Here is a 14688-nt window from a genome sequence, read left to right as displayed (position 1 = left end):
TTTAAGACACCGTTATATGGTGTCACATACCTACAACTGCTTTGATGACTGGTGTATCCATAGCAGTGGAAATGCATTAGGGATGCTTTTTTTAATATTAGGTAATTATTTCTAGACATGCTAGTTGAAGGAGCGTGTACATATTTAATGTAAATGAAATTATATATCCTGCGTGTTGATATTGTATGAAGGTTTATGTAGTAAGGCACATCTTGTCTCATGAATAAATAAAATGCAATTACAACTTTCTTAGTTATTGGTCTTTTAATGGGTGTGGAGCAAAACCGACAGGGGAAATGCTTTTAAAATGTTACCCACATCTATCATTCACTTTTCTGTAGCCTTAAAATGCATTTCTAAGAGCAGGGCTTTTAATTCTGTTTAATTATGGTTTAATAATGTTCAGGTGATTAAAAAAAAAAATCTTACTGCCTTCTTGTGTGTTCACCTCTGTCAGAAGGTCCCAGTGTCAGTATTGTTGTGTAGCTTGTTTGGCTCTTCTCTGTTTCAGCTATCTTGACCACTCCTCGTGAAACCTGTTTTTTGCACCCCCTCTCTAATAGGGAATTGCAGTTTTCAGCCTTTCATTTATGACTGGCTGAAGCTGCTGAGCAGATCCTAGAAGCAGTTATTCTCAGTTTAAGTTCTATATCCACTTATGTGTTATGTTGTTTTGTTTTTTTAAAGTATTATTTGTATAGAATTTTTAAAAATAACTGGATCATACAGGTTGGGGGAACATACAGCTGATCAGGAAACTAATGCAAATTATGGGAATGCTAACTGTGCTGAGTATCAACAAGCTCAAGTTGCTGCCTGCCTGCTTCCATCTTCCTCCTTTAATTGGCTCTCACAGTTCTCAGCCTGATAACTTTGAGTTGTTTGAGGTCTGTGTATCTTCTAGGTTCTCTTTGATCTTGTTACCTCTCAGGTGATGTGTGTGTGACAGGTTATACTTGGCAATCAGTGTACTGTGGTCCAGTGATTCGGGTCAGTAAGTATGCTAAGTACACCTGTTTTACACAGACAAATTTAACTTTCTTGTGAATCTCTCCTACTGACTGAGGGGGAAAATCTGGATAATATGCTTAAATAATGGAAGCAGTAATGCTGTAACTCAGCCAAGGTTATTGCACTAATCAAAAGGAAAGTTCTTTCAGTACTGCAATTGATTTATTTTTTTTTAACCTACAAGGTTTATGACATTTAGATATGATCAGAGTTATTTTGCTGTAATTGACTTGTGTTTGGTATTTCCATTACAAGTTGATATATATTACCTGTGTAGTTTTTGTGGCTGGAATTAGTACATGTAAGAGCATCATATGTGTTAGTTTTCCCAATATACTTGTGTTCAAGCAGCTTACCCAGTGAAGAAAGTGACTTGAAATCTTGGTTAAGCACGGAGGTATTTTACAGCATATTACCCTGGACTGACTTTAGATAGATATTTAGAAATACCTTTCACTGTGTTCTATCTCTACAGTGATGAATGATGAAGTATGGGGGTGTAGAGGTAAGAGGTAAGTGGGTTTCACAAAGTGGAAATCTATCTAACCATTAAAAGGGAAGAAAAGGTTATTGTTATATTATTTAAAATACTGTATAACACATCTGCCAGACTTTGTGCCTGTCATTCAAATAATGTACTTTTTTTTTTTTATTCAATTGTATCATTAAACCGTCAAGATCGTAAAACTCCTAACACCCTGCACTCTGCAGGTCTGGATGTTCTAAGGATGTTAGTAAAGTACATCTTGTTGCAGTTATAGTAATCAAAATGTTTCCTACAGAATTGTTTCTGCTTTTGAATTGTCTTGTGTGTTCTGTGCATGTATGTACATAATGTATATACATTTTAGGCTTTCTGCAGATGTAGTGAATTAATATGTTAACGTGCCTGTTGGTCACATCTTAGTTTCATTTTCTTCCTGTAACTATTAGATGAATCATCCACCGTAGTTACACTTTGCTTTAGCTGTTAATATCTGTCTCTTCTGTGATATGAAGTCTTGTGAAGTATGTACTTGTTTTCATTTTCTGTATTATTTGCTTACATCATTTTTGCTTACCAAACTCTGTGGAAATGTTTTGCCCTAAATTCTGGGGCATCAGTTTCTCTTTTGCACTCAAATATCTGGCAATTTTTGCTAGTGCTTTCATGTGTTTGTGTCTGTTTTCCTTTGATCAAGAGGAAGCTGATCATTCTTGTGGCATTAAGGTGCTACAGACAAACGTCTGCTTTGCTGAGATTGATAAAGGATTTCTGTGATCCTTGCATAAATTTCAGTTATGTAGCAGGTAGGCTCCTCTTGGGTTTTTAGCCGCTTTTCAGTGAGAATGTCTGAACCAGTCATGAGTAGGAGAATTCCTGATGTTGTGCAGGGTTTGCGCAGTTGCGTTGTGATAGCTGTTTGCTTTGAAGTAATTTTGCTTTAAACTAAACTGTTTGTTTCTCAGTGTGCCAAAGTTTGTTCTTTCACTGTGGTTTCATACTGCTTTTCTTGGCAAAAATAAAGGTGCCAGTAGCAAACTCTTCTTATTAATGTTTCACTGTTGTTAAATTAATTCTTTTACAATATGGAAACTGCAGCTTTTTGTGTTCCAGTGTTACACATAATGTGCTTTTATCATTGAAATAATTTGAAAAACACAACGTTGAGCTGAATTTCTTGTGGCAATTTAACAAAACAGATTGTTCCTGTGCATCATATAATATTTAACTTCTTGTACTTTCTGTTTTCCATTACAAGAGTAAATACGTATTTGGTTCAATCTTGGGCATTCAGATTCTTTTTCTGATGTGTGAAAAATCTGAAAACTCCTTTTCCTGGATTTTGAGTACAGAAACAGATTAATTGTTCAAGCTTTTGAAGTCAACTCCTTCACTAATAATTACATCTGTTGTTTTGTAAAGTCCTTCCTGTGTGCTTGCAATTGCCTTCCAAGCGGACCAGTCCACTGGATATGTATTAACTTGGTTTGATATGATGAGCGTTTTAGTCTGGGGTGCCTTCTGAGTTGGTACTTCACACCAGAGTTGGCTGCCTGTTGGCCTCATGCGCATGTTAATGTGTCTACTTGCAGAAAAATGGATTTTATGTGCCATAACCTTAGCACCATCACTGGTGAATTGTGCATCCAACCATTTTAGAATAATAAGCATTGTGAAGCTTCATAGAACTACTTTTCTTTGTTTAATAATTTCTCTTAGTTTTTCCTAGCAGTGATTTTAATAAATAAAATGAGGCTCTAGAATTTATCACTTCTACTTGAGGTTTTGATAGGATGGAAAAGGATGCATTGGATAAAAAAAAACTGTGTATCTGTTTGTGGATGCAACTGTAGAAGCATCTCAAAAAATCTTCAAGAAAATAGTAGTAACACTAGTATAGCTGATTGTTTTGTGTGTTTTAATGCCAGATGCTGAAGGACGTATTGTGGTTTTTGTTTCAATTAGGTAAGATCTGGAGGTATGCCTTGCTTGGTTCAATCTGTATGAATTATGAAATTACTTGTCTTATGCCAAGCAGAAGCTAGCAGAACTCCTTTATTTCAGCAAAATGTTCATTCATGTATTTGTAGTTTGCAATTAATTTTGGTTGTAGGTGTGGTGGTATACTGAAACTCTTAATGTGGCTTTGATCAGAAAAGACAGATACAAATTTTCTAAAGGCGGTGTGACATGCCTGAGTTTAACTACAGCAAGAGTGCTGCAGGGGTCTTCCCTTGCCTAGCCAGGGAGAGCACTGCTGCTTTTTCACTTCAGCAGTAATTCAAGTGATAGTTTGAAGAGTACTCCAGGCTGAATAAACTAGCCTTGATTACTGAGTTGGAATGAACTTCAATATACAATTATATTGTAAGTAAAATAAACCTTAATTCTAAAAAAATCCAGTCATATGTTAAAAAAAAAAAAAAAAATCATATTACTAAACTGGCTACATGCCAAGTCACAGAAGGGCCTTTTATCCCAGAAGGGAAAATAAGATGATATTGCAGTGTTTACCCACGCTTCATTACTGTGATTTTACATATTTTAAGCAAAGGGGTTTAATTTCCCTTCCCTCGGGAGGGTGGTATCAGCTAATGGCAAGTGCTTTCCTCCTCCTGTTGCTGGTGAGTTGCCTGTTCTCACCACTCATTTTCATTCCCTTGTTTTTGTTGAATGTGGCACTTTAGTGTGTGTACAGACCCACTTTGTGTCAGGGAAAAGAGACTTCAGGGAGAGGACTGAAAACCTGCTGTTTGGGCTCTTAAAATGTTAATAAACAGTAAGCCAGTTATGGCTTTTAGAATAAATGATGGATGCACTGGTTCTCCTTTCCATGTCCTAAAGGGAAGAGGGAGTGGAGTAGGGCTTTACTTTTAGTTTCCTGACTTTCAGTACTGTGCTTCAGCCACAGGTCATCTTTTCCCCATATGCTTAATGGTCTATCAATAGATGTGTGTATTTACATTATGTTTCCTGGATTTAGTAGCACTAAGTGCTGTGGTTCTAAGTGGACATGGCAATTTTCAATAGTCATAAGAAGTGGTTTAATGGTGCAATGAAATAAATGGGTGGCCTTCCTCTGGCATAAATCATTTTCTTGATGAGGTTCTGGATGAGGATGCTGGATTGCAGGATTGTGGTCCAGGATGTGTTCTTTCATGGCTCTTTGAGGCCAGGTTATGGCATGAATGAAAATGCTTGAATGATGCATAGGAGAGGGATTGTTTATAAAAAGTATTATGCAGAAAGGTTGGATTTCTGTGGCATTATCAATTTACAGAACTGAAAGAAAACCTGAAACAAATAACTGCACAGATTATTAATATTATTTGAGGCATTTACAGATAATGGGAAGAGTGTGTTTTTCATAACAGTTTTTATAATCTAAGGGCAGTTCTGCATTCCCCCCCTCCCCCAGCCAATATTTTTTCTCTGATTTGGGTTTTTTTTTTCTGCTCTGAGGTTTTGTAGTATCTGTTCTTATACCATAGTCACTGCTTGTATCTAGTCTTCCTTTAAGTCTCATGCTGTCAAAGGGTGTCTTAAAAAGAATAGGTAGCCTGTCTTTGAATCTAGTATAGTTAATCTGTGATGAAGTTGTCTAAGTGATGTGTGAATGGAACTGTAAGTCATGTTACACAGTACAAGCACGTCCACTTTCAAATCCAATTTTTGTCATGACTGCTCTGTTTGTAATGCTGAAAACTAAAGGAGGTCTTCATGCAACCAAGGTTCCTTGCAGTGAATGCTCCCTAAAGCATAGTGACAAGCTTACAGGCCAAGTAGGAGCCCAAAAGGTGTTTAAAATAGCACAGTATTGTTCCTGGAAGACAACTGAGTTCTCTGTTGATAGAAAACCCCTGCAATGCATAGATCTTCTCTTGCCTACTTGCTGATAATGGTGCGCCTATGCTGTTGATAAACTGACATCCTACTAGGTTAACTCTTGGATTTTTATAAGTTGGCTTTTTATTTTTCTCTCTAAGGCTGTTTTTGTCCTTCACCATTCTGATCCGCTTGCCCCTGCCCACAGGGTCATAAGGATGGCCACTTTAATCAAAGCAACAGATCTCCATCACTGCTCTGATTTCTCCTGTGACTAGAAGACATTGAGGGTAGGGCATAAGATCACAGCAAGCATATAGTATGCTTCCTGGTGTCCCACAAATTACAGTTCCAGGAGCTAGAGGTGTATCCAGAAGACTTAGATATATCTTCCATCTATATGTATTTCCATGCTCTAGCCTGCTCCTCACTCCAGCTTCCTGATAACACTCGGCGCAGTAATTGATTTTTGCGCTCTGTACTCCAGCAGACCTCACTCTGCTCCATCCAGTCTTAGGAGTGGAGAGAGAGAAAAGTGTGATGCCAGGGAGGAGACTGGACCCATCAGATGGGCTCTGGCAGGAATTGACCTCTCACCAGCCCACCTGCCTCCTGCAGTGGGAGCCCAGAGGGCTAAAGTAGCTCTTAAATTTTTCATGTGGCAGCTGCAGGGAAGGCAGGTAGACTGGGAAGAGGAAAAAGGTGGAAAGGAAAAGAAAATGCATTCCATGCTATTTAACCTCTGCTTCAGGCATTACTGTTCAGAAATGGAGAATCACCATATCAAAGAGCTTTTTGAAAATTGAAGGTAACAAGGAAACAAATTGACTGAGGAATGTTTTCCTAGTCTTCACAGCAGCTATTGGTTAACACGTGTTACAGTATGTTCTACTTCCTTAAGTTACAGACTCAGAGAAGCAGAGGGGCAGAAATCCTCAAGATGGTTTTCTAAGGTCTATTTTGCACTGAGTCCAGATATCTCCTGGTGATGCACACATCTTGAGAAACTCTGATTAAAACTCCTATGACATAAGGTAGTGCTTGGAAGATATAACTTTTTAATTCTGACCTTCATTCCCAGTGGCTGAGAACTGCTGGAGCTGATTCTGTGAAGCAGCATTTCAGGCTGGTTATATGGTACAGTCCTTCATAAAACTGGATAGCTGCAAAGTTCCAAGAAAAAAAACTGTTAAAGATATAGGAAGAACTGTTCAGCAGCTAAAAGCTAGCTTTAACTCCAACTAGATTTTAATGCATTCAGCCCTCGCTTTTTGTTTCCAGCTATATGTTCTATTCTGTTACTTCATGCTTTGCCAGAATAAACCCAGTTTGTAGTTCTTCAGTGTCATTCAGTTAAAAGGTGGTTTCAGCATTGTCTGGCAGGTGCTAAGTACTATTTTTAGGGAACAGTAAAATAAATTATTTGTTGGTAGAGCTTGAATGACAACCACTGAATATACAGTTTGGGGTCTCTGGGAATTGAATTTGATGTAGTTTACACAAACTTATAAGGGCTCATGGTGTTTGGTTTGTAGAGAAAAAAATTTTTTTCAGTGTGCATCAGCTAGCAACTGCTTTGGTAAGGTGGTGCATGATTTGGCTCCTGGTTCTGCATCTACCCGAGCACATTATACTGAAGTATCTGCTCTCAAGTCTTCACATGTTTCATTTGGCACAGGAATCTCTTAATTTTCTGGTGGTGGTTGACTTTCTTCTTTTTGTTCAGAAATGTTCAGTGCATCAGTAAAAAGGTACCAGAAGCAAAAGTCCTCTTGCCTATGGACAGAAACAATACCAAAATGTTTGCTTGCTTGAGAGAACTTAATTGAGAGAACTAATTTCAAATACCATTTGTGTTCTCATGTAAGAAGTTTGGATGCTCAATTTTCTACTGATTTTTCTTTGTTGTTGTTGGTTAGTAATTTTAATTCTTCTCAGTGAGCTAAAGAAGGTGGGTATGCTTGGCTGTTTGTGACAGCATACATGTAATTTTTGTTTTGCTATTGCCTGCTACCCCAGGTGAATCCATTCCTCTTGCTGCTGTCAGTTCAGCATAGAGGAAGGCCATCCTTCTTGTGTGTGCATAGACCTGTTCTTAGTTTTTCCAAGCTTTCCTCTCATATGCACGGGAGGGAATGAGACTTTTGCTTGCAACTCTGACTCCTCCTCTTTCCTCCCAAAATATTTACTGGTTTCTGTTACTTACGCCAACTCAACCTACTCATCCCTCTCCTTTTCACTTGCTGTGGGTAGGCAGGTTTTTCAAGCCCTGACTCTTATCTTTTGATTTGTATCTACATGTGAAACAATTCTGGAAGAAGAGTGCAGGATTTTTGTGCAAGTGCCGACTTTTATTGTGGTTGCAGTGGTGATACAGTGTTCTGTATTCAGCAGAACTACTTTCTGTTGCCACTACCAAACAAAGGCCTTTCCTTGTACAGGTGTGTCCTGAACTTCGATCTGACCACAGTTAGTCTGTGTCTAATCAATCCTGGCATGGAGCTCTATAGTCAGCTGCCTTCTGCTAATAATGCTACAGCTGAGGAACATATCTTTCCAGTGAGGCAAGGTTTGTGGACAGATAACCTCCTTTTTATTAGACCAACTAGTTACAGTCCAAACAAGCAAGCTTTCTTGCCCATCGATCTGGAGAACGAGCAACTGCATCCTGGTTCATTTCATGTACAATATGGTAAGTGGATGTGGGAGCCTTGAGGCTCCTTTGGCAGCAGAGAATTCCTGTTCTTACAGAGGCATGGGATGTTGTGACCCAGCCTTTTATATTGGGACGCAGCACTTGTGCCGTTTTACTTTGCTATAGGTGTGCTGCAGTGTGGCAGCTGCTGCTCAGGGTGGTTCTGTTCAACTTGTTGCAGGTTCTAGATAAATGTTAGTCAAGAGGGAAAGAATAAAATTTCAGATGTTTGATTTACTTTGAAAGGTATTCCAGTATGATTCCTGGATTTGCAGGGTGAATACTGCTATTATATTTCAAGAAGTATTGACTAGATGAAGTTAAGACTGATCTCTTGAGATATAGAACAAAGTGTGAAATAAGCAACTGCCTCTGTGCTAGTATTACTGTTGATGGGTTTTGGTTTTTTGTGCTTAAGTTGTAATGGCAGACTTCCAGATTAGTAAAAGAAAATAAAACTGATGTAAATAAAGAAAAAAAAAAAACACGCATCTTTTTGACATATCTATCTTGTCAATATGTTTTGATCCAGGATGCATACTTCCATGATTTTTAAAAGTAACTTAGCCAAGAGAGAATCACTGACATATAGTATAATTGTATGCAGTTTTCAATTTCTTGTTGTAAATGCTGTAGCTACTATATTTTTGAATGCAGTCTCTCACAGTAATTGCTAAATATTTATCAATTTCTAAATGCAGTAAGTACATTTAAGTAGACATGGCTCTTGTTTTATATACTGCAGTTGATTTGTTACCTAGGTTTTTCACTTGTTTGCACTGTATAGTGAACGAAGAGATAAATGACACTACTGGTTAGCTTCCATGAAAAACGTGATACAGTCTCCTTTCCTTGCTTTGAGAGCCTTCTTTGTCAGGGAGAAATGTCAGATGCAAGCTTCCTAGAAGAAGTAAAAATGTCAGCCATAATGCTGTTAGCAAGTGTTGGATTTTTAGTTCTCAATGTGGTGGGATTTATGGCACCAGACTGTGGGCACATCTGGATCTGAACTGCAACAGGCAAGCATGTTGCTGTGGCTCTTTTTGCATGGGCTCTGCACATGGGGACTCTGCTGGTATAGGCTTCTACCATTTCTTTAATAGAAAGGAATTTAACAGTGTCAAGTGTATTGTATCACTAAAACAGTAGCAGCTTCGCTGTTTTTTTGTGAGATTTTTATGAAGGATTTTAGGGTTAGGAGAGAGTACAAGAGATCCTGCTGCCACATAAAGCATCACCACATATCAGAACTATTCCTAGCACATCCATGCTGTCCTTCAGTGTTTCGGGATTTAAGTTACTAAGTTAGAAATATACAGTAGTTACCTGAAAAAACACCTTTTCTCTTACTTAGCTGATATGTGCTTCCCATCGGGAGCTGTAACTGGAACCGGCTGTCAGAGCCTTACATGCCCAAGGGCAAATTTTTTCAGTGCATTTGAAGAGAAGGGAATATATAAGGCCATGTACAACTGCTTAGTTTCAGAACTGAGAGCTTTTAAAAATTATTATAAAATTATTGTTCATATTTAGCTTTGTTTTATTCCTGTTGATGAAAAGTTCAGGGCAGTGTAAAAGGGGGGAAAATTTAAGGTTCTGAGTATTGTGTAAAATATCCTTAAAAGTTTTTTGCCTTTTAAAATAGTATGTATTTTTATCTCCTACACAGATTGCCTGCTAAATATAGAGAAGTAGCAGCTCTTTGAACACTTCGTTTGTAACATGAGGGCATGTGCTTTTTAAAATGATTGGCAGAACAGCAAACTGACAACAGAAGGAGTGAGGTTTTTTCTGTGCAGCACAGACATGTAGGAGATGGAAAGTTAATCCAAGCAGATATGGTAAACTATCGGGTAAGTTGGGAGATTTCCCTTACTACTTTCATATCTCATTTTTTAAAATATAGCTTGCTGAAAGGTGTGTAGTAGTTCCGTTTGACAGGGTGAGAGTAGTAGACAATGTGTGTGGGGAGGGGAAGTTTGCAAAAGTATTTTAAACTGTGTCCTCATACATGTGTGTGGAGGCAGGGGGTAGACTACAGGGAGGTGTATGTTGGCAGGGATAGTGAAAACAGTCCACTGCAGAAAGAGTTGGAAGTAATGAGTGTGCAACTGGGGTTTTTTGGTTTGGTTTGGTTTTGGTTGGTTGTTTTTGGTTTTTTTTTTTAGAAGCTCTAGAAGGAACATAAAGCTGAAGGTGGTTGCCTCCCTCGGGGTCCTGATTAGTTAGGGAAGGTGATAGGGGAAGAAACTTTAACCACAACAAAGGCACATCTTTGACTTGATTTCAAGGAGGTGAGAAGGTGGGGTGTCTACAGTTCAAAGCTGGGATACTGAGCATCCACATGTCTTGCAAATGAGCCTTATGCTGGGGAGACAGTATAAACGGCTGTGAGGCAGTGTGAGGTTAACCTCAACTTGTTGCAGTTGCGGAAAGCTTTCAGTTTCAAAAACCTTCTCTGTATTTGGAATATTTTGTGCAAAATATTAGCATTATTCTTTTATGCCTGTTGTTAACGCTATGGAAGCCTTAATGATGACCAACACAAACCACAGTTGAGGTAGCATGCAGAGCATTGACAGATTTGATGTCAGTAGTAAGGAAGGAATCCATTTGCTCTTTGTTTTTCTGTAGGAGCTTTTAGGTTCTGAGCAAACAAAATCTCTGCTTCAGATATACATGGGCAAGTTCTGCCAAATTATTTAGTGATTTTTCTGTGCAGCTGTCTATTCTCTGAAGAACAGTGTCAGCGAGGGGAAAATGGTAGGAAACCCACACTGATGTTTTGTTGTGGGGGGAAGTACGGAAATGGGAATGCTTATTACATGTTAGCATGTTCTTTTATGTAGCTGATGGTACCAAGACATAACTGTAACTATGTTTGTTGCCAATAATGAGCAATTGATATTGTTTTACCTAAGCCTTTTCATGATGCTCTGATTTTTTTTTTTCTCCCAGATTGAGAACTAAACTGTAGAAAATCATTATTAGTTGAAGTCACTAACTCGTGATATTTGCTCTGATGTTTCCTTTTCTACTTAGCTTACTTAGTGGGATTTGAGTTTTGCAATGAAGATACTTTTGCTAATCGGTGATTGTGACTTGATCCCCTAGAAGGATATAGAGCTTTTCAGTTTGCTTGAATTAAAAAAAAAAAAAAAAAAAGGGGTGGGGAGAAGACATTGGAAAGCAGGTGGGTGTGTTGTTTTGTTTTTTAGAGATGTTGGCTTAAAAGCAAGAAAAAAGCTCATCATTTTAGTGTCAAAGCTCTGAAACATTATGGAGGAATAAACAAGCGTTGAATCAGTTAACGTTTTATAGTGCATTATCTAGCATGTTTCTTGCAAGAGGATTAAGACTGTGTCATTACTTTTTAAAGATACTGGGATACCATGGATAAAGCATGGAACTGTAACCTGAATTTCTCAGATTTTAATCTTGCCTGTGTACTATTTCTGCAGCTATCCTCTCTCCTCAACTGTTGCAAAAACAGCTTTTGCTGTTGTTATTAACATTTTTATAATGCTTTTCAAAAGCTGATTCAATGTATTAAGACAGGTAAAGGTTGTTCATTTGAAGATATTAATACAGTTTTTTCTTGCCTCAGAAGTTTTTCTCCTCTGTGGTTAGGAGGATTGAACTTCTTTTATGAATAGCTATAGCTTGCATGGAAAAAATCTTGAGGGATCTGTTTTTGAGCGATACCTCTTTATGTCAAGTGTAAAATGAAGGCCAAAGACAAAACGGTGAGAAGAGGGCATTCCTGTTCCCTCTTTTTAACATTCATAAGTGACAGAAGACCTGCTGTAAAATCCACTCTCAACTACAGTTTTTGCAAATACTTTTGTTTTTAATAGATCTTGCCTCCTGCTACTTAGTTAATATGAAGACAGTGTGCAGATGTCTATGCAGAGTGGAGAAATCATCCTAGAAGCACAGGGCATGGGCAGACTTAGCTCTCATGAATAGTGCGGGATGTGTGAATTATCTTCCTCTGATGAAATTGCTTTTTTCTCCGGCTGTTTCTGCCATTCTTGAAGAGTTACTCATCAAAAGGTATCTGCTAATATTTCATGGAAGGGGATTTTTGCATTCCAGACACTTGGCTAAAATTGAACAAAACCATGCTTAATAAAGAATGGTATACATTAATTAAAGAATAAACAGGGTCCATATATATATTCTTATTCTGTGAAGAAATGCCATTACAGAATTGTCTAGGTTGGCAAAGACCTTGAAGACCATCCAGTCCAACCATTAACCTAACACTGACAGTTCCCAACTATACCATACCCCTCAGCGCTATGTTGACCTGACTCTTAAACACCTCCAGGGATGGGGACTCCACCACCTCCCTGGGCAGCCCATTCCAACGCCTAACAACCCCTTCTGGAAAGAAATGCTTCCTAATACCTAGTCTAAACCTTCCCTGGTGCAATTTGAGGCCATTACTGCTTGTCCTACCACTTAATACCTGGTTAAAGAGACTCACCCCCAGTTCTCTGCAGCCACCTTTCAGGTAGCTGTAGAGGGCGATGAGGTCTCCCCTCAGCCTCCTCCAGACTAAACACCCCCAGTTCCCTCAGCCGCTCCTCGTACGACCTGTGCTCCAGACCCTGCACCAGCTCCGTTGCCCTTCTTTGGACATGCTCAACAAGCAACTCATAGATTGTCCTCATGGTCCTGTTACATATTTATTTATAAGTGTGGAAAAATAAGGTTTTTGCATATTGATTTTTATCTTTAGTCAGATCTCTGCTTTTATGAAATATTTTTTTAAAAGGAGCATCCTGCTCCTGTTAGATGATCCTAGAAAAAAATCAGTGTATGAGGTTGTATGCCAGAACATCTACTGGATGTGTTGACTTAAAAATCTTTAATCCTGTATGTCAACAGAAAGAAAAATGCAGTTCAGTAAGGTTATTTCTTTATTCTTACAATTATTTTTTTTTTTTGTCCTCTGGTAAGAGATTTAACTTTTGCAGATTTTGTGCATATATAGATATAAAAGAATTTGCAAGTGTCCTGTATTTACTTGTACTTCTCATAGAATTCTTTTACACATAGTCATAGGAAGAAAATAGCATACATCCCTTTCGTTCATTGGGATTTATTGTCGTGATGGGAAAAAGGGTAACGGGATTAAGATTAAATAAAGGTCGAGCCGTTTATGTTAGCATTACTGCACTGCTGTTGTTTCCTGGTGACCTTTTTCAAGCATCACTCTTGCTGTGCTTTCATTAAACTATGAAAACCTGAGCTCTCCCCGGGTTTATTTCTTATCTCTGAGGTTAACAGGGCGTGAGTGCTGTCTATTTCACGCTGTTCTGAGTGTTCAGCTTCAGCAAGTGCTGAACCTGAAAGTATATATTGGAAAGCTGGTACCATTACTGTGTTAATTTGTTGAAAATGCTTTCCTGGGAAATGGTGCCTGCTAATGAGCATTTACACAGGTTTGTCACAGGCAAAGAAGATGTCGTCAAGTGCAGATTTGTCAGTGTTAAATCAAGAACTAGGTTCTCTTTATCTGTTGCAGGAATTCTGCTTGTTAAATGTTTCAGTTTTGCTGAAATAGGTTTTGAGGGTATGTTTCATCTCTTTATCAGTCCAAGGAGATAATTATGATATTAAGTGCCTAATACTTTGGTTCGTGTGCTAAGATGCTTTAGCTGGTTTTTTTTTTCCATCCATCTCAAAGCTTTGTTATACTGTCCTTTCGTATCCTCAAGGTCTGTTCTGACAGCAAAGGAACACTGCCTTTGTTCAGGAACCCAAAGGCTGGTGTTGCAGGATGTAGTCATGTATAAAGGAACTGAAAAATATGAGCTTTAGATAGTCTAGTCTGTTGGAAATCCTGGTTTAAGTGTGTTCTTTTAGAAGCCTTTGATACTTTGCTGGAAATTCATCATTACATATCCCTTCCCTGGAGGGATCTGTGTTCTGCCTAATGTTCTTCCTTTGTCATCAATAAAAATGTAGAATTTTGAGATTTCCTCCCAAAATGTTACATATAATAGCAGTACAGGCAGATTTATCTGCGGTGTCAGTTTTCAGTTGTTAATAAGCAGGCGGATGAAGACAGGTGGTATTTTGAAAACACCTGTAGAAAATCTTCCCATTCTCTGTATGCACCCTAATGCCTCCCTGGTAGGAGAGTGCACAAATAGTATTACTGAGCGTGATTAGTTTCTCTGCATGAGTTCATCTGACTTCTGGCTGCCCTGGTTGTCTTGGGCTCTCTTTAAGTAGAGTGGAATAGGCACTTCTAAATTCCTTCCTCAGGAGGAGGTGGTGGGTCCTAGAGGTACCCCTGCTCTTTAGCAAGTGAGTGAGAGGGAAGCTGAGAGCTTATAGCTCAGAGTTGGGTGTCTCTTTACTTGGGCAATTGAAGTTTAGGATGAATCTCACCCTCCCTAGTACACTGGAGATGCTGTAGCTGTCCTAATGGAGTGCTGTGTATCTGAGAAAACTTGTGAGCCACCATCCACTCTTCATGAGATGCTGACAGTTGTAGCAGTCAATTTAATCCTTGTTGGTCAGGCTTTCAGTCATGCTTGAGAGGCATAGAAGGACTGGTTATCCCTCCTCCTGTACACTGGGTTGAACCTGCTGCCGGTGTTCCTGTGGATAGGTAGCCGGGTGCTGTTTACAAGTCAGGTTTATCATTCACGTT

General features: G+C 38.7%; 1 protein-coding gene across 1 annotated transcript in view; it reads left to right on the top strand.

Moving 5' to 3' along the window:
* The first annotated feature begins 1480 nt into the window (after nucleotides 1-1480).
* The window catches only part of MAP7D2 (MAP7 domain containing 2), an 81585-nt gene continuing 68377 nt past the window's right edge, over nucleotides 1481-14688 (top strand). Inside the window, exon 1 of the mRNA XM_026857481.1 lies at nucleotides 1481-1523. Within this exon, the coding sequence (XP_026713282.1) occupies nucleotides 1493-1523 (31 nt within the window). The 5' untranslated portion in view covers nucleotides 1481-1492. The remainder of the gene's footprint in view (nucleotides 1524-14688) is intronic.

This window comes from Athene cunicularia (genome assembly GCF_003259725.1).
Source record: "Athene cunicularia isolate RWA chromosome 1 unlocalized genomic scaffold, athCun1 chr1_part1, whole genome shotgun sequence".
Lineage (NCBI taxonomy): Eukaryota > Metazoa > Chordata > Aves > Strigiformes > Strigidae > Athene > Athene cunicularia.
The sequence above is the reverse complement of the archived record's forward strand: the minus strand, read 5'-3'. Positions and strand labels throughout refer to the sequence as shown.